Source organism: Pagrus major, chromosome 7 (genome assembly GCF_040436345.1).
Source record: "Pagrus major chromosome 7, Pma_NU_1.0".
NCBI classification, from domain to species: Eukaryota; Metazoa; Chordata; class Actinopteri; order Spariformes; family Sparidae; genus Pagrus; species Pagrus major.
In genome coordinates, this window is record NC_133221.1 from 30,115,914 (window position 1) to 30,134,972 (window position 19,059).

General features: G+C 40.6%; 1 protein-coding gene across 1 annotated transcript; it reads right to left on the minus strand.

The window, feature by feature from the left end:
- Positions 1 to 3,360: 3,360 nt before the first annotated feature.
- LOC140999721 (atrial natriuretic peptide receptor 1-like) lies at positions 3,361 to 18,787 on the minus strand. Its single transcript, XM_073470242.1, has 8 exons — positions 18,645 to 18,787; positions 15,301 to 15,565; positions 12,771 to 12,905; positions 9,561 to 9,735; positions 8,230 to 8,328; positions 7,614 to 7,705; positions 7,039 to 7,179; positions 3,361 to 3,881 (listed from the first exon to the last, which is right to left on the minus strand). The coding sequence occupies exons 1-8, from the start codon at positions 18,785 to 18,787 to the stop codon at positions 3,795 to 3,797; spliced, it is 1,137 nt and encodes a 378-aa protein (XP_073326343.1). The 3' UTR covers positions 3,361 to 3,794.
- Positions 18,788 to 19,059: the final 272 nt, after the last annotated feature.

Below are 19,059 nucleotides of genomic sequence, written 5' to 3' on the forward strand. Positions count from 1 at the left end.
TTTCACTCCTGACAAGAACTAAAGACCCACTGAGACTGAACAACGAGACACAACTGACTTCCAAAATGTCAGATTTGAACACTTTGAAAGTCTCTGATATGAACACTGTGCATAAAAGTGCTCAATTCAAAAAAATGTCCAACTCTTACTGAAATTTATATAACTATATTATTATTACTGAAGTAGGCCTGTTGATTAGCAAGACTGTAATGTTATTTGTTGAAGTGGGGCTCATTTTGAGCTATTCTATGAAGGACCTTAAGCAATGATTGTTTCATTAAAGACTAATCTTCTGATTATTTTCCTCAGTCATCAATTTGATTGATGGTTTCATTAAAATCTCAGGAAGTAGAGACACTTTCACAATGTTTGTTTTGTCCAACCAATAGTCCAAACTTCAAAATAAAAGCAAAAAATTAATTTGTACTATGAAAACAAAAATGGGGAACAGCAGTAAGTCCTCAGATTTTTGAAGCTGCTTCCATAAATGTTTTTGCCGGAAAAATGACTGAAATGATGAACAAAACAGTTGAGCTGCTGGTTCTGGAAAGGAAGCTTGACATTAATGACAATATAGTCAGATAAAATATTGTAGTATTCTGAATATAAGTGTTTTAGTGTACCATAAAAATGGCAATATCAGTGTAAAAATATTGAATTCTGAATGTTTTTTTACAGCCCAAAGGATTAAGAACAGTGTCTGTAAAGTTAAGTGTTTTTTCTTATAGGAACTCAAATACATACCAGAAACTGAGTTGATTGTAACCAGATGTCGAAGCACAATCAATCCACCGTATGTGGGAAGTAATGACATAATAAATTTGGGGGGAGAAAAGGAGCAATTTTGTCCAAGTTGTGCACACCCCCCGTTCTGCAGTTTCACCTCCAGAGTTGCAAGCGGCAGTCCTAACTTGAGTTCCCAGTAGAATGAAGATGGTTAACTAAGTGCGAGCTAAAATTCCTAAATCTTTCCAGCAGCAGGTTATAAATCCTCCCGGGGAGTTTGAAAGAAGACAGCCAGTCTTAGGATCAGGCATGTAGTGGTTAGGGTTGGGGTAGGATCCAGGACATGAATGTAAGGATATGAATTGTCTCCCAAGTGGTGAAAACAAGGATTGGTGTGTGTTGTGCATGTTAGTAAAAATCCCTGCCAAGACAGAGAAAAAGTCCCTGAACCTTTGAACCAAACTGAACTTTGTTAATTATATAGCTGTAGGGCCACATTGTGAATAAGATCTTTGGTTCCCCTTGATTAAATGAAGGTTCTCTGGTTGCTGATGCTGCCACTTCAGTCTCATCCTGCCATATATTTGTCTGATACTGCCATCTGGTGGTCTCATAATGGTATTACTCACCACAAACCACCAGAGGGCAGCATGTGTCCACAGACTTCTTCCAAAACAAGTGGAGTTCTTTGTGTTCCCTCAGTGGCCGGCACACCTCTCCCTCTCTGTTTCTCTGTTGATCCCACCAATCGACCTGAAGGGAGGTTACCATTGTCACAGACAACTGACTGCCTTTTACTTTTTACTTTTAAAGCCCTTCATGGCCTGGCCCCAGAATATACACCGATCAGCCACAACATTGAAACCACTGACAGGTGACGTGAATAACATTGATCATCTCATCACAATGCGATGTTCTGCTGGGAAACCTTGGGTGCTGGCATTCATGTGAATGCCACTTGACACGCACCACCCATCCAAACACTGTTGTGGACCAAGTACACCCCCTCATCACAACAACACTACCTGATGGCAGTGGCCCCCCAGCAGGACAATGTGCCCTGACACACCACAAACACTGCTCAGGAACAGCTCGAGGAACACAATAAAGGGCCCAAGGTGTTGACCGGGCCTCCAAATTCCCCAGATCCCAATCTGATCGAGCATCTGTAAGACGTGCTGGAGCAGGTCTGATCCATGGAGGCCCCACCCCCCAACATACAGGACCCAGAGGATCCACTATAAAACGCCCTGGCGCCAGACACCACAGGACACCCTCAGAGGTCTTAAGTCCATGTCTTGACAGGTCAGAGCTGTTTTGGCTGCAAAAGGGGAACCTTCACAATATTAGGCAGGTGGTCATAATGTTATGCCTGATCGGTGTATATCATATATATGTATACGTATGAATAAAATATATCAGTACTGCTGTCCCCTTACCAACCAGTGTGCAGCCGAAGATCCTCAGGAACTGAGAGGGGACCACTACCTGCTGTTAGAGCTCCTGTTAGGGAACAACCTGCCTGAGGAACTACAGCTGAATGCATCAGTCTCTTCCTGTAAATCACTTTTAAAGACTTTTTTTTATCAGAAGGCTTTTCTAAGATGTTTTTTCAGGATTATTTTATCCTTTTAAATACACTGGACTTTATTCTTGACATCTTGGCTCTTATTACTATGTATTTTGTTTGTTGTGAGGCACTTTGTAAGGCTGGTTTTGATAAGTGCTATACAAATAAACATATGATCATTATGATTATTATTATTATAAAATGTTTGAAATGAATACCAGGACTCAAGGTTTCCCAGCAGAGCACTTGAGATGATCAATGTTATTAACTTCACCTGTCAGTGGTTTTAATGTGGCTTATCGGTGTACATGTATGTTTCATTTGTGTCAAATAAAGACTTATATTAATATTAGTTCATCCAGAGGAGAGCTGCACATCTCACAGTAACAGAAGACCTAACAGCATCAGACTGTGGTGGGTTTTCTCTGCTCTGTTTTATAAGAAATATTTCATCGTTTAAAATCACAAATGTTCTGTACCATCAACTTTCATATTGTACTGATGGTCTTAGCTTTAATACAAGGCATGCAACGAGAGCTTGTTTACTCATAGTTTACCATCAGACATCGCACATCTGAACAGCAAAACTGTTTGAAAAGAAGAGTTTGAAAACAGAACACCAGCCCCTCTCCAAACAGGACAGGTTCTGATCCATAATATCTGACTATATGATCAAAACAATTTCACTGTGCTTTCCAAACTTTATCAAATGTTTTAATGACTACAGACATAATGTGGGTGCTGCTGTCACTGTTGTTGTCATTAGTAGCTTTACTGTTGTGAATTAATACTTTTATAGTTTATAGTTTGTTTTGTTCCCTTGTGCTTTTTAATTGTTTTATATTATGACGTAATATTTTTACTTGCGTGGACCCCAGAAGGACTAGCCTCTACCTCGGTAGTGGCTAATGGGGATCTGAATAAATAAATAAATAAATGTAGAGACTGTATAGGTCCTGCATTAAGCTGTAAAATAAGAACAATTGCAACATTCAAGATAAGTCACAATATATCAAATAAGGAACAAGGAGTAAGGTAGTGAACTTTATTTGTTAGGAATTTTTAAGACACAGTGCTTCACAACGACGAAAAGGAAACAAAAATATACATACATACATAAATACATACACACCACAGAAAAAAACACTACAACTGTAAAATAAAAGTGAAGGTATTGGATCGACTTTCTTTTTTAAAACTAACTCAAAGGTTTCACAATTCAGAAAGCAAATAAGCACATGAGCTGGTCTATTTCTTTAATGGGACAAGTTATTACACTATCTACTACAAACGAGCCTCTGGTGTTCCCATGGTAACTGAAGCCCTGAGCCGATTACATGTGGTGGCTGGAGCCAGGCAGCAGGTCATTTTTGTGGCCACCGCCTCTGCTATGCATGCTGGGTAGAGGCCTCTCATCTCCTCCATGCAGCTGCCCAATCACAGCTGCCGTAGGGCTCCATGTGACCTGCCACACCTAGGACAGGCTGTCTGACGGAGTTCACTGTGGGGTTTGGTTCAACACTGAGGAGGGCAGGGAGACTGGGGTGGTGGCGTTCTCACTGAGGCTCTGGACCGTCACTGATGACTAGCACAGAGAACACATGTGTGAGGTACATTCATGATATATAGATATAGATAACTTTAACTTTTTCACACTTTCATATAATAAGTCTATTGAAACACAAAAATTGAAGGTGCACATGTTAAATTTTGCTGTTGGGAAATGTTGTTAAAGGCTGGGCGGAGGGCAGGATGTGTCAGTGGGTGGAGCCATCCAACCACATCTAACCACAGTCGTTCAGAACGCAAGTTAACTTATGGCTCCTACAGACTGTGAGATTCAGCAGTTTATTGCAAGTCACACTGCGCAACATTGACCCAGTGAACTCGGGTACAACTTTAAATTGATGTAGGTAGACTGTATGATGATAACACCTACTGAATCATAAGCCATGACACAAGCCAAGAATAAAATGCCATCAGCGTGCACTCACCATCCATCTGCAACGCACTAGCAGTGAACAATACGGAAGCCCTAAAGGGCCATGCATTCATACATTTTATTTCATCCATTTTCCCGTGATAACAAGTTAATTTCATTTGTTTTCTCGAGATCTTGAGTTATTATCTCGAAATAACAACTGCCGTTTTCCCGAGATAACGAGATAATTTTCTCGAGATCTCGAGATAACGAAACTTTGTTTTCCCGAGATAACGAGATTATTTTTCTAGAGATCTCGAGATAACGAAACTTTGTTTTCCCGAGATAACGAGATCATTTTCTCGAGATCTCGAGATAACGAGATCATTTTCTCGAGATCTCGAGATAACGAAACCTTGTTTTCCCGAGATAACGATATCACAATTAATTCGAGATCTCCTCATTAACTACATAGCTGGTCAGCTATGCAGTTAATGACGACATCAGGCTCACTTGATTGCTCCGCCGATATAGCTGAAGCCTTGCTAACCGTCTTTTTAGATTATGCACACTAATGTGTATATTGTCTGTAATAGCAAGGCATAATGCTATTTCAGCCTGTGTCAGGCCTTGATTGAAAACATATGTGACGTGGTGATCGATATGCTCCTGCTCCTCTGACATTCCTACACTGAATGATGTTTCCTGCAATGATTTAATATGCTACACTATGGTTTCGTTATCTCAAGATCTCGAGAAAATTATCCCGTTATCTCGGGAAAACGGCAGTTGTTATTTCGAGATAATAACTCGAGATCTCGAGAAAACAAATGAAATTAACTCGTTATCACGGGAAAACGGAGGACATAAAATGTATGAATGCATGGCCCTTTAGGGCTTCCGTAGAACAGTGAAGCTAATGCTGCATTCCTATTGGTTGGTTATTATATGTTGCACTTCACATTGTGAGATGGTCGTCCAAAATTTCTGATAGTGTCAGTGTCAGGCTATATTTCGTCACAAGACCATGACCATTTTTTAACCTTTCTCACAGTGTGATGTAAGATCATTGTTTGGGAGCCCTGACTGAAGAGATCATCACACTTCTTTAACACTGGTCATTGCAGTGTATACTGGTCTTGAGAGGCAAAATTGAAAATTGAAGTAATAAAAATAATTTTGGCACAAATTCTTAGAGCATCTTATGGCCATAAGCTAGTAAACAAGCTTACTTGACAGCTAAGTCTTTCCATCACCTCAACTTGCAATCACTGCTGTGGTGGCATTAAAAGCCCTGAGACACGGGGCCAAATGGTGTCAGTGCTATCACCAGCCGTCAATGAGCATCTGTGGCTTTAATTGAGCTGTGTGCCAAGCACCGTTGGCACTGGACGGCCCTTTGTCTGTGACTTTTTGGCCGACTGAGCATGTAGAATTGACGGCGGCTCATCAAATTGATTGGCTGTTCATTTTGCTCTGCAGTTAAGTGGATTAGTGCTCCAGAAGAGAAACAGAAAGTCACTGTAGTATCTGTGATTTCACCCATTTAGCGTTGTCTCTCCTTTATTTTTCACCTCTGCCTTTTCACCAGTGGTATTCGCAAATTTTATCAGATGTATTCTCCATTCTCCATCAGCTATGTTACCAAGAGTGGTGTCAAAAAATGCTGCTTTATCATAATAACAGTTTGTATATTGGCAGAGAGGTATTTCCTTCCACACAGGCGCAGAACGTACAAGCTCGTTGGCCGCCAGCTGTAGTCTTGGCAGTGTGTTTAGGTGCAGCCTTTTGGCCAAGACCCAGGAGACATTAGGCAACAGTTGGCCTTTGTCGCAGCTAGTTCTTTAATGTCAGTTTAGTTTGTCATGCCCTTAGGGTACATTCAGATGAATTCCAATGGTGTGGGATTGTCACGCCATGGTCCGTGACTGTGACCTGTTGGGAACCCCTGCTGATCAGTTTGCCGAAAGTGATTCTTTAGTGATCGTTAGTGCTCATTGACAGATTGAGTACATACAGTAAACAACAAGGACACAAGCAGATCATTACAGTGTGTTTTAAACTGGAGCACAAGACCAAACCAAGTGATCACAAGTGAAACATCGCGCCACACAGAGAAATGTCCGTTGAGTTCCCTCTGTAGCATTTAGCCATGCTAAATAACATGCCCTGCTACTGACCCATTCTGCTCTGTTTATGATCTGCTGTCATGTCTCTGCCACAGTAGGTTAAGCATGCCGGTCCTGCAGTGAACGTCAGCATCCACAGGTGGGTTTTAAAGTAGTGTACAAAACCAAACTGAGTGAATACACATGACACACTAGGTTACAATCCACTGTGGTTTCAGTCATTCATGCTGTGAGTCTGATCTCCAGCTAATGCGAGAGGCCAACGTGACATCGAAATTCCCATCTCATCTAAAACATTGTTGTTTGTTCTGCATAATAATAATGATTTAAACATATAATATTTCTACAAATCCAGCAGACAACGCATGTAGAAACTATGAAAATTGAGAATTTACATAGTTACATGGATGTGTCAAGCCAAATAATTACAAGGATATCTGTAGTGAAACAGCAAAGGCACAGTGGACCAAAGTCTTCACATGAAAGTACAGTACAAAAGTACAACCCTGATTCCAAATAAGTTGGAATGCTGTGTGAAACGTAAAGAAAATCACAATGCATGAGTTGCAAATAACTGTGTTTACAGACAAACAAACAAAAGCCAGAACTCTAAAATATGGAGGATAATACAGGACAGGGGCAAACAGGCAATAGATCCCCTCGAATGGAAAAACTAAACCAGTTCAACTCACATTGCCCACAGAGACTTCACTGCCCACAGCCGTCTTCTTCTTTCTGGCCATGTTGGGATTCCAGTGGCAAACCAGACTGTCATTCTGCACGCTGTAGTTCTTATGGCCAACCAGCCAGTATGTGTTCATTTTGCCTTTGCCCTGGCAGGAGAAGGAAAGACTTGAGGAAAAGTGACACTTACCAAACCTTCAGGGTGATTAATTGTTAATGGGAACTTACAGGCTCTTTTCACCAAAATTACAATTTTTGCTGCACTACTTTTGTAGGTACAGCTAAATGACAATAAAGCTTTGATTGATTGATTGATTGATTGATTGATTGATTGATTGATTGATTGATTGATTGATGGATGGATGCTTGAGTGTATTATTGCATAGCTGTATATTTTCATCCAGCTGTTGAGCTTATTTTAATTAAACATTTATATAAAACAAAAAGGTGTATAAAAGGTGCCTATCAAACTTTAAAATGACATTCAAATAGTAAACGGCCTGCACAATGTGACAACAAATCTAAAGGTAAGATTTACTCACTACTACACAGAAAATGAATTTTCACAGCGTGGCTTGTTTACCTTCACCTCAATCTCTCCACGAAGCTGCAGCTCATAGGCGTTGTCTCTGATCAGAGCCAAGTAGGTTTCTGAACTGGCATGGATTTTCTGTGCTAACACACAAAGAAAAACACTCACTGTAAAACAGGTTTGGCCAAACTCAAGCTAGGCGTGGATGTCAGTAGCATCCCTGTTTTCTCACCCTTTCTCAGAATACCACTTTGTATCTAAAGAGGCGATAGTCTGACAGAGCAGCTCTGACCTCCGGAGGTGGGCGATGATTGATGTCCAGCCTCTCGTGCTCCATGCCTCTCCTGTCCCCACCTTAACCTGCCTCATTTTTCTGGTTCCCAGAGTCGGAGTCCTGGTCTAAGCCATTGTCGACCGCTAGTTGCATGGCTAACTAAGCCAACTAGCTAATTGTATTTACAGTTAGGTGTTAATCTGGTGATATGTGCTTGCTGAACAAAAGGTGGTTGGATTGTGTGCCTTCCCAAAGGGCAAATGCCAAAGTATGTATGTAGGTGGTCAATTCTTACATATTGTACCTTTGTATATCTAGATTCCACTATAACTGTCTTTCTGTGTGGTCTGTAGATGTGTGTGTTGAGTATCGTGTGTGTGTATTTATACATACGCAGGCTGGTGGACTCCATTCTGGAGGCCGTGTTGACAGTATCTCCAAACAGACAGTATCTTGGCATCTTGTAGCCCACGATTCCTGCCACACATGGACCTATAGAGCAAGGAGATCAAACGTTCAGTACATTCCACAATGCAACAGGGCTGCAGAAAAAGAACAGCATACGGTCATTTTGATAGTAAAGGATTCAAATAGATATTGAATTTAAAAGACCCACAGAGCTGCAACTGTAGACAGCTGACAACATGACAATGCTAACATGCTGCTGTTTAGCATTTAGGTAATGTTTATCATTGTTGCCATCTTACTTTAACATGTTAGCATTGATTTTGATTTGATGTTCTGGAGACTGGAGTGGGGACCTAAGGCGGTTCTTAAGTTAGAGTTAGAATAGTCTGTAACTAAAGTAACTAAAGTCGGTCTGTAAAGATGGACTAGTGAGTAGATGAGTCTGTGTTCGCTGTGATGACGTTTACTGTCCCCGACAACCTCTGTAGTCTCATTTAGACACTTATCTGCAACCACCATTTTTAAAGGCATGTAAGTGCTTCATAATTAAATTGTGGGACAGTTAATGACGTATCTTATGTTGTAGAACAAAACATGTAAATATCTTAAGCCTGTGTTAACCACGGATCTTATTTCAGAAAACCAAATCAGAAAGCTCATAGACTTTGAGACGGAGAAACCAGATGTGCAAAAATGCAATGAGGCAGAAGCTGCTGAAATACAGTAGAATTCTGACTTAAATAGATGGATGCTATAATTATATAAACTGCTTCACCAAATGATTTCTTTATTATTTCTTTCCATCATCATTGTACTTAATTGTTTAAACTCCACACCGTCTGCCTCTGGCTGCAGATTCATGATGCTGTGTGTTCACATCATGCTGCTCTGTATCATTTCTGAGAAGCATCTTTCCATTTGTTGAGCTGCTGTCTTCATGTGTAGCCTTGATTGGCTGAGCTGTTTCAAAGCTATGAGACCAGTGATGTGATTGGCCGAGAATGTATTTACTAACCATCACTAACTCTGATCTATATCCAGTATGTATGTGTAGCCCTGTGCTGCTGCACATACATGAACCAAAATATCAGGTGGCTCGGAAACAACAACACAGTCTGTGTTCACTTGTGTTTTTAAAAGTTGGGCCGATGGTGCCCAATGGATTATGTGATATGTGGCAAATTTTATCATAATTTATGCTGCAGTGGAACAAGATGAAAGCTCACTGAGTATGCAGAATTTAAATAAACCTCTAATATCCATCACAAATTTAATGTAAATCTAGAGGTTAGTTTGCTAGTTTTGGCTCCTCTCACCTGTGTGGATGCCGGCACGGAGCTGCAGCCTCTGGTTGGGCATATGAGGGATGGAGACCTGTCTGACGGCTGCCACCAGATCCAGAGCCATCTTGGCGATCTCGTCAGCATGTCTGTCCCCGTTCCTCTCAGGCAGGCCGCTCACTACCATGTAGGCATCCCCAATCGTCTCCACCTGGTTTGACAGTGTGGTAACAATTTGTTAAAAAGAAATTCAATTCTGACATCTGAATCATTCCATGAAGATACATGGAGCAATCAGGGAATGACTTTCATGATGGCATGACCGGTGAAAAACTATTAAAATTAATAGTGTTTTTATATAGCCGATTTGATGTTTTTAAAGTTTAAAGAGAAAACCAGAAAGGGTTAACATTGTTGAGTGAAGATAAATGTCAATATTCTATATAGCACTTCTATATAAGCATCTTACTGGAAGCTAATTCAAGCTAATTAGTCTCAAGCTAATTCATACAGGGCACTCCTACATTGTGATGTTTCACCACGTGCAGCTGGGTAAAAAGTCAAACTAATTTGCCTCAGGGGTAATAATTCCTTGGACAAATGTTATTGCTTTCTTTCAGCATGTTCATTATTTTGGAGCGAGTACCCTTTAAAAATTGTTATTCAAGCAAAGTATTGTAATAAATGTACAGGTACTCTGCAAAGAAATACATTTGTATAATGAGAAGAAGAAATGGCTAATTCAGCTGCTAAGAGTGCACTTTCATTATTGGCAAGTATAATTTGTAGCACTAGAGTAAAGTTTGGACTTCTCACTGAAAGAAGTACAGTGGTTAGACCTCACAGAAAAAAGGTTCTGGGTTCCAACCCGCTGGACCATTTTCTGAATCTTTCAGGTACTCCTGCTCCCTCCATCAGTCCAAAGACAGGCAACCTGTCCAGGGCGTACCACACTTCTCACCTAATGTCAGCTGGGATCGGTTCCAGCTCCCCCACGACCCACTAAAAGATAAGCAGGTATGATGGATGGATTGAAAAGCACAGGTATAACTAAAGCTTTGCTCTTTATTTGTTAATTGGATCCTGATTAGCTTCTACAAAGTGGCTGCTCGTCTTCCTTCACACACAAAAACAAGCAACCGTTTCAAATCACACAGTGTCAGACCAAATACACACTTTCACATTGGTGTCATTGTGTTCTTTGATAAAACTGCACGTTCTAGTGTGGCCTTTAATTGTGACCAGTCCAACACACACCTGTGCACTAATCATGCTCTTTAATCAGCATCTTGATAGGCCACACCTGTCAGGTGGATGGATTATCTTGGCAAATGAGACATGCTCTCTAACACTGATTTTAACAAATTTATGTGAATTCTTTTGTGTGCATAAAAAAATTCTTCAATCTTTGACTTGTGAGAAATTACGAGCAAAAACAAAAGTGTTGCATTTACTTTTCTGTTGACTGAATGAAGATCAGAAATAAGTGAAATGACAGACTGGCTGTGAGCAGCACATGTGCGTAGCATAATGACTGGCTTTGGCGTCCATGTTTGAGCAATCACACTGGCTGCAGTGGCGGGTCATCTACATAGATTTATATTTCTACCACAACACGCCAGAAAGACCAGAAAACAATCTACCAACAGTCATAGACATCACACCAGCATTTCACTTCACTTTTAATGTATGTGTAGAATATGTCACAGACATGAAGAGAATACACACCACAGATGAAGTGCACTTTTTTCCTTCCCTCTTTCGTTCAATGGGGGTTAAGGAAAATCATGTTTTCACATTTATTGATAATTATCAAAGACAAACTCAATGTAAACAGATAGGAGCCAATGTGCAGCAGCAACGCTCCCTATGTGAACACAAACATGCTCAGCAACGTAGCCGCCACGCACTGCAAGCAGCCAGTAAGTATGGATAGATAAACCAACAGGGCTTATGTCTCAGCTGCATGTCTCACCCAACAAACTGAACCATTTTCTTTCCTCTGACAATGACCAGATACTTCAGGCTGCAGAAAACCCTCAACACATTTAACAGACTGCCAGTTATGTTAATGTGTACTGAATGGAACAATCAATGTAGTTCTTCACTGTGGCAGAGAGCTGTGATTTCAGAGCTGACTGCAGGTGCAGAACCAGAGAGGCTCAGCTGCATCTTATCAGACCAATCAGCAGTCTCAGAGACAGGCTGGTCACATGCTCTGTCTCTGCTGCACTGATACTGAAGGGACACATACAGCAACTAAAACATAGTTTACCATGGGACTGAGCAGGACATTATTTCTGCTTGGTTTACCCTTGAATAAAAAATGTGTGTGCGCTACCCAACTACTGTATATACTGCTCTTAATCTGATCACAGCACATTTTGTGTTACACTTAAACCAGAGGTATTCAAAGTGGAGGGCGAGCACCCAGGGTGGCTCCAACAGTTTCAGGGGAGGCTAGGTGATTGCAAGTGAAAACCATATTTCATTAGTTATCAAAAGGAGATCGTAAAACAGAATAGAGCAGCTCCTTTCTTTTTCACTCTGTTTATCCTCGGTGCTGTGACTGATGTTTTGATGGATTTGCCCTGGAGAGACTTCCTTCCCTGGCCGGCTGGCCTTTGCCTGCCTTCCTCTAACCCCCTCCCTCTTCATCTCTTACCTATGGATTTTTGTAACCCTATATTACACAGAGCAATACTATTGTATGTTTCTTTTTTTTCCTGGAACAATATATTTTATTTCCCCCGGTGACCTTTAGTTCAAGATTGTTTGTTTGATTTATATGTTCTGTTTGTCTTTGTAAAACTTTAAAATTTTACATTTAAAAATTAAGTTTAAAAAAAAAAAAAGGAGATTGCATAGAATAGCCTAATTGTGTGAGATTTTGTTGAGTGATTTTCAGTGAATTGAGATAGTTTACAGTAGTTTTGGGGAGTTTACTGTTTCCCACGCTTCAACAGTTACCAACTTATAAACACCTGGTTCTGTACAATGTTCAAGAACACACCAACCATCACCTAAAAATCAGGGGGTTATGTGTTAGAACTATTTATTGAACAACTGTGAAAAGCTGCTGTCACAGTGAGGTCGCCAGGGAAAGAAAGCAATTTCCAAAATGTCAAAGAAGAGTTGACTGTTAAAGTGAAACTTGTTTTTTTTTTTTAAATATGGATGCAAATGCAGTGTGAGTGTGCGTGTGTGTGTGTGTGCGTGTGTGTGTGTGTTTCATTTTAGTGTTACCTTGTAGACGTCATAGGAGTCGATGCGTGTGTCAAAACACATGTAGAGGTTGTTGAGCATCTCCACCACTTGCAGAGGAGTACAGGATGCAGAGATGGAGGTGAAGCCCACGATGTCCGAGAAAAAAATGGTCACCTGGAACCAAACTGATTATGGTAAGTGATTGGTTGGACTAGAGAAAACTGGGCAAACATACACCCTGTATCCAGTTTAACTATCTTAATCAAAACGAAGTTCCTTCAACCAGAATGGAACTCTGTAGAGTGCATACCTCCACCAGGGCCCAACAGTCCCCTTTTATTCAGTCAATCCTAATCCAATATCCAATTTGTTTCCATTTAGCGGCTGAAAAAACTACCCTATGAAACAAGTTTAAATCTGCTTGATCCAGATTTTCATTTGGATCCATGTCAAACTGTACTCACTTATAGATACCAGCCACCTCAATAGGCCTGCTTTTCTTTTATCAAGATCCATGTATTACACCCTGAGAAATTAACCAAAATGTTTAAAAAAAAAATTTAAAAAACGCCCAATCTCTCAATAGTGTTTCTATTATTATGTCCACGCAATTATAACTATGAGGGTAGACTTCATAACAAAAATACCTTTCTATGTAACGCAATACAATTCCACAGCACTACAAAGTACATCAACATTATAACTTTCATGAAGGGAGGATTTATTGTGGCTTTTATTGGACTGCATTAGCTTTAGCTAGGTGGTCATACTACCCTGGAGTGTAAATACTGCTGAGAAAGGAATTTAATGTTCTATTGAATTTATATTTAATTACAAGCAACTAGAAGTAAAGGGACAAAAGCGTCAATAGAAGAAACAAACAGTTACATTTGCTGCTGCAGACCAGCAGTATCACTGAGGTCTTTACTAGACAGCATCCTTCAGGATTTAGTAAGTCATGTTTTACTTTTCCATTCAGTTTGGGGGAAGAAGAAGACAACGAAGAAGAAGAAGAAGATTCTGTGGCAAAATGAGTGTAAAAATGATCCAGGGTCCTATTCAGTGCTCCCCTCCCCCCTCCCCCCTGTGCTTTTGGTACAGCTGCTTCAACCCTCTTCAATAAGCCAGACGCAATTTTCACTCGTATAACTTGTTTTATCTCCTGATGAATATGGAACAGGGCAATTATAGGCAATTATGACGACAATAGCAACAAAGGTAGCAAACACACAAATTCATTCATTATGTTTGCAGATCTTGCAGAGGCAGCCTTCTCGCAGCAGCACCCCACAACATTATATGCTCTGAATTTGTTTGGGTAAATATTAAAAGTGAACAGGGAGGAGTGTAGTGAGGAAGCTTTATTGTCTCATCTGTCTTCACAGTGTTGTCTGTTTCTACCTGTCAAACCTCAGACCTTGTACTTGTATTGAATGTGTGCTGCAGTTGTTTTTTTGTTGTGCCTTGTTGCAGGAGTTTCTCTCATGGCCATTAAAGCAAAATACTACAAGCCGCTGTTGCAGTCTTCTTTTTTTTTAATTTGCAATGACTTTAACACAACAACAGTTCCATCAATACCTTTATACCCTTTGGTTTCCATTGCCTTGTTAGTCATGGAAAATTTTAATTTCTTGGGTATGAAATCCAGAGTTAAACTTTATATTGAAAACATTTTTATGTAGACAATTTTTTTTTTAATAATACATCTACAGGGCATGTAGAAAGGTGCACAATAGAAGTATCTCTTTTCCTTAAAAACATTATTATGATTGTGAATCAATAATTTAAAAAAAATTGTCGGTCCAAAATGATTGCTTTGTTACATCTGTGTAAGAATGCTGATGATTGGTTTCAGCTTCTACCAAAGTTTGTGAGCCAAAAGTATAATGCTGTTGGTGACACATGGTATCCCTGTCTGTGTCCATCAACAGCATTCATAGTTGCTGGTTTGTGGAAAAAACACAAGACTGGCTGAGTTCTTCATTATGTGCCCAGCATACTGTACTGGCCTAATGTTAATTTGTTAACATTAGCAACGTTAATGTAAGCTAGCATTAACAATGCTAACATTTGCCAGCTAACATTAGCAACAGCTATCATTTGCAACCTTTACTAGAGCACAAACTGGCAACCACTTAAGGGGGCAGATGACTCGAAAAACAGCGGTGTTGTGACGTGACTGAACTGGTAAAAGGGCGATGGAAGGACATGTTTAATGGATGAATGCTATCAGTAACAATAACAAGTACCAATTCAAAACCAAGAAGTCCCTAGTCAGTAGTGACAGGTCCAGGTCAAGTCCCAAAGTCAACACCTACAAGTCCTAGGTGATGTTTCAAAGTCAAGACCACCAATCCCCAAGTCCAGACCAATGAGTCTCAAGTCATGTCCCAAAGTCCAGACAACTGAGCCCCAAGTTCATACAAATAAGTCCTAGGTGAAGGTTCAAAGTCAGGACCGCCAAGGACCCTTTAAAAAGTGTTTGAGCGTATACCGTATAACCTGTCCTAGCTAAACACCTACTTGAGCCATACTTAACCACAATGTGATAAGCATAAATTACACTAACCTTTTCGTAGCTCTCGGCCTCGACATGTTTTTGCTTGCGGAGCTGCTTGGCAACTGACTTGGGCAGCATTTGGTGCAGCAGATCCTCAGCCAGCTGCCTCTGGCGCTTCAGGTCCTCCGTCTTCTCCTTCAGGGTCAGGGCATAGTTTTGTATCCACTCAGTCATCTGCTTGAAAGAGAACATCACCACCGGGTAGATGAGGCAGGCCAAGGCCAGCAGGCAAACCCTCATGCTGAGCCCCGAAGACACGGATCGAGACGCCAACCTGAGAGCCGGAACCGCACGATCAAACAAGCACTGCTGAGTGTTTGTCAGAGCTTGAACTCCAGTGTGAGACCCAGACAGAAGCTCTGTTCCTGCTCCAGAGATCTGCCACAGACTTGTGTCAAAAATATAAGAATGTTTGACATGCTGGCTTGAGTTTAACTTGAGATCTACATTCTCGAACCAGCAGTCATTTAGTCGTTCTGTCATAACCCTGGCAAACCCGAGGTAGCTTAGTATATAGGTCCACTTGTGCTGGAAGTCAGTCAGAGTTGCCATGTGGTCTAAGTCCATCAACTGGTGGTTGAGCTCTATGAATGTAACCAGAAGTCTCGCAGACAGTACATCTCTCCAGTAAAAATTATTTTTAACTTTGACAAGAGTATCTTCTACTGTTCCCCAGATGTCAAGAAGTCTTCCGATGGCCAGGGAGTGAGCACAGGTAACATTTTCACTGCTACTTGTATTCAGTGAAGCATTTAGAAATCCTTGAACACTCCGCCTCATCTCCTGGCAAAATCCAGCCAACTCAATACTGCAAGGAACCCCATGGCCGTTACTGTGACCCACCATTTCGCCACAGAGATGACCGAACACAGGAAACACAACTTCTGAAAGACTTGCATCCAATGTCTCATTGCCCATGTCTTTGGAAATTAAACGCCTCATCTTTTGAAGCTTACTGACAAGTTTCAGGATTGCTATCGTCTTGCATGAAGTCAATTCACCGTAAGCGGCCTCTGTAGTGTGCAACAAATCAAAGTTGGAGCTGAGGTCAATAGATACAGAGCCAAGCAGGGCCAGGAAAGACAAGAGGCAGGCTGTCAGAATCCGACGAACGGTGCGACTACTGCCAGATAGGAGAAATATGGAACACCTGGAAAAACAGGAATACAACTGGTGAATTATTGAACTAGGTTTAAGGTAAGCTTCAAACAAACTACCTCGTACAAAGTGTTGTCCAAACATATCTAAGGGCAAAACTGCATACTTTCTCACCTTCACATCTGGCAAATTGCGCACATCAGATTCTGCTCTGACGAGGAGCAGTTTACCCACAGGAGACACCCACAGATTATTTTTTTAACTTTTTGAATTAAGGACTGGATTTGTCTTCACTCCTGTTTATCAACCTGACTGCAGCAGTGATCCACGGAGGTGACCTCCATTGTCGGGTGTTTATGTTCTGTGATGTTGACTGCTGACTGGAGCTGGAGGGGAAATGTACTTTACTTTATGAACGTAACGTTACAGAGAGGAGAGGGGGAAAGTGGAGAGAGAACCGGAGTGTCCTGAATTCAAACACACAGAAACGCACCCTCTTGGTGCATGCCGTTGCTTGTTAGCTTACAGTTAACATACGGTAAAGTAATCTGGCTGTTTGGGGTGAATAACACAATGATCCTGCGGTCAAACTCACCCATCACAAGGCGATAATTCCCTTTGCTGGTGAACACCATTAAACAGCCACCATTGCTGATGAAAATCTATCTGACTTGATTCAGGCACAAATGTTTTAAAGTTTCATTCAAGTTACGTTTAGTGTCATTCCTAGACTTCCTTCCTCACTCTCTGACTCTCTCCTGGAAGTTATAGCGACAGGCAACCAAATGAAATGCTCCGTTAACTTGAGTAAACGTGTGGATTTCTCTGAGTTTGAACATTGGTGGAAACATTTGGGATAATGTAAGGACACAACTCAACAAATATATAACAAAGGTCTAGTTGTTTTTAGATGTTTAATGTTGAAATGTTACATATTATGTCTTTAAGTGGTCATATCACTGCATTGCTGGTTTTGGAAAGTTACAATAAATGAATAAATAAATAAATGTAACCTTTTGATGGATAAATTATGTACTTTTTACATTTACTTTTTTTCTCAGTCGCTATTTTGCTGAATATTTACTCTCATTAGTCTCAGTTACCTTAAAAATGAAGGTATTTATTAAAGTCCTGGCCAGGAAGCAAGACTCTCCACAACAATGTTACAGAAGTTTTTGCTCGACAAACAATCATCTAACAGTCTGGTTATGCCCAAGACAACAAAGTCATAAAGAATCAAGTGCAAAGCTCTTCTGAGCTATCTTGTCTTGACCAAAGTCACATCATCATTTTTCTATCTGGACAGTCTGAATGAAGTGAAGAGTCATAGACTGAATGAAGGTTGCAGTTATCCTTTTGAATTATTCATAAGGCCATGTACAAATGCATATTCAGTCATGTTCTACCACAAAGGTTATATGAATGAATACAGAGTCATCAGTTTAGAGTCAGATATACAACTTCAATTACATCAGTTTCCCTCAGGATCAATAAAGTAACTGTCTATCTAACAAAAACGGACACAGACACAGACAGTAGAGATGCTTCTATGTCTGCAAAGCGGGACAAACCTGTACACGTGGGTTATCGGTTTCTGTTACTACGGGAACAGGACATTGTTGCTTTCAGCAAAATAACAATGTAGTTACACACTGACGATATAAGTTATCATCAAGGGCTAAACATGAAAATGATAAGAGCTGTAATGATTATTTTATCAGATGACTGGTGATCAGTAAACATACAAATTGAGAAATATGTATTTTTTCCATAACTGAATAAGACTAGAACACTGTTTGAAGCTAGAAAGGTGGCAGGGTCCGCCACATATAAACAAAGTACAGGATGAAACAGGATGAAAATGTGTTGTCCTTTAAGGTCAGCTTGTTTATTCAGTTTATTCAGTCATGAAAACAAAGAGAGTTGTTTATGCATAAATATCAGTCAATGAAGGTCTATTTCTTCTCATTTAAATTTCTTCTCCAAAATTACATAGTGCACCTTTTAAAGAGCATAATTCCCCAAATGAAAAAAAATAGATTTGCCGTGAATCAAACTGTAGCTATATATGTTATATTTCCCCAGATATATTTGAGACAGTTTTCACTCCTGAACATGCCATCAAAAAGTCCTATCAGTGAAAGAGGATGTCCTCATCCTGACATGAGGAGCGTGTCTGTGTGAAATACACCTTCACACTAACACAAATCAAAGTTTCCTGCAGCCAGGTCAAACCCTCTGTGTGTGTGTCTCACCTGCACAGCTGACAGTCGCTGCCCGCATCCTGCTGCGCCCTCGGAGCGACCCTCCTCTTCTTAATGAATCTTCTCTTGAGAGAGGCCGAGGACAGGGTCCCAGATGCGAAACACTCTTTTTTCATCAAGTCCAGCGATGACATGAGACTCGAGCTGAAGTTCGTCTATTACCTCACACCGTGGCTCACAGGACGGAGGGAGGACCGCACTGTGCACAGGTCCCGTTAGTGGAAGTCAGTGGAGGTACCAAGGCAGCAGCAGCGACTACTCCACTTCCGGCTACATACTTCAAAATAAAAGTATTAATGTTATTTATTAAAAAATAAAATATTAAAGGGTAACTCCAACTATTGTACACATTAACTGTGTTTACAGGTCTTGGGGAGCACTTCTGAATATGTGAAATAAGTATGAA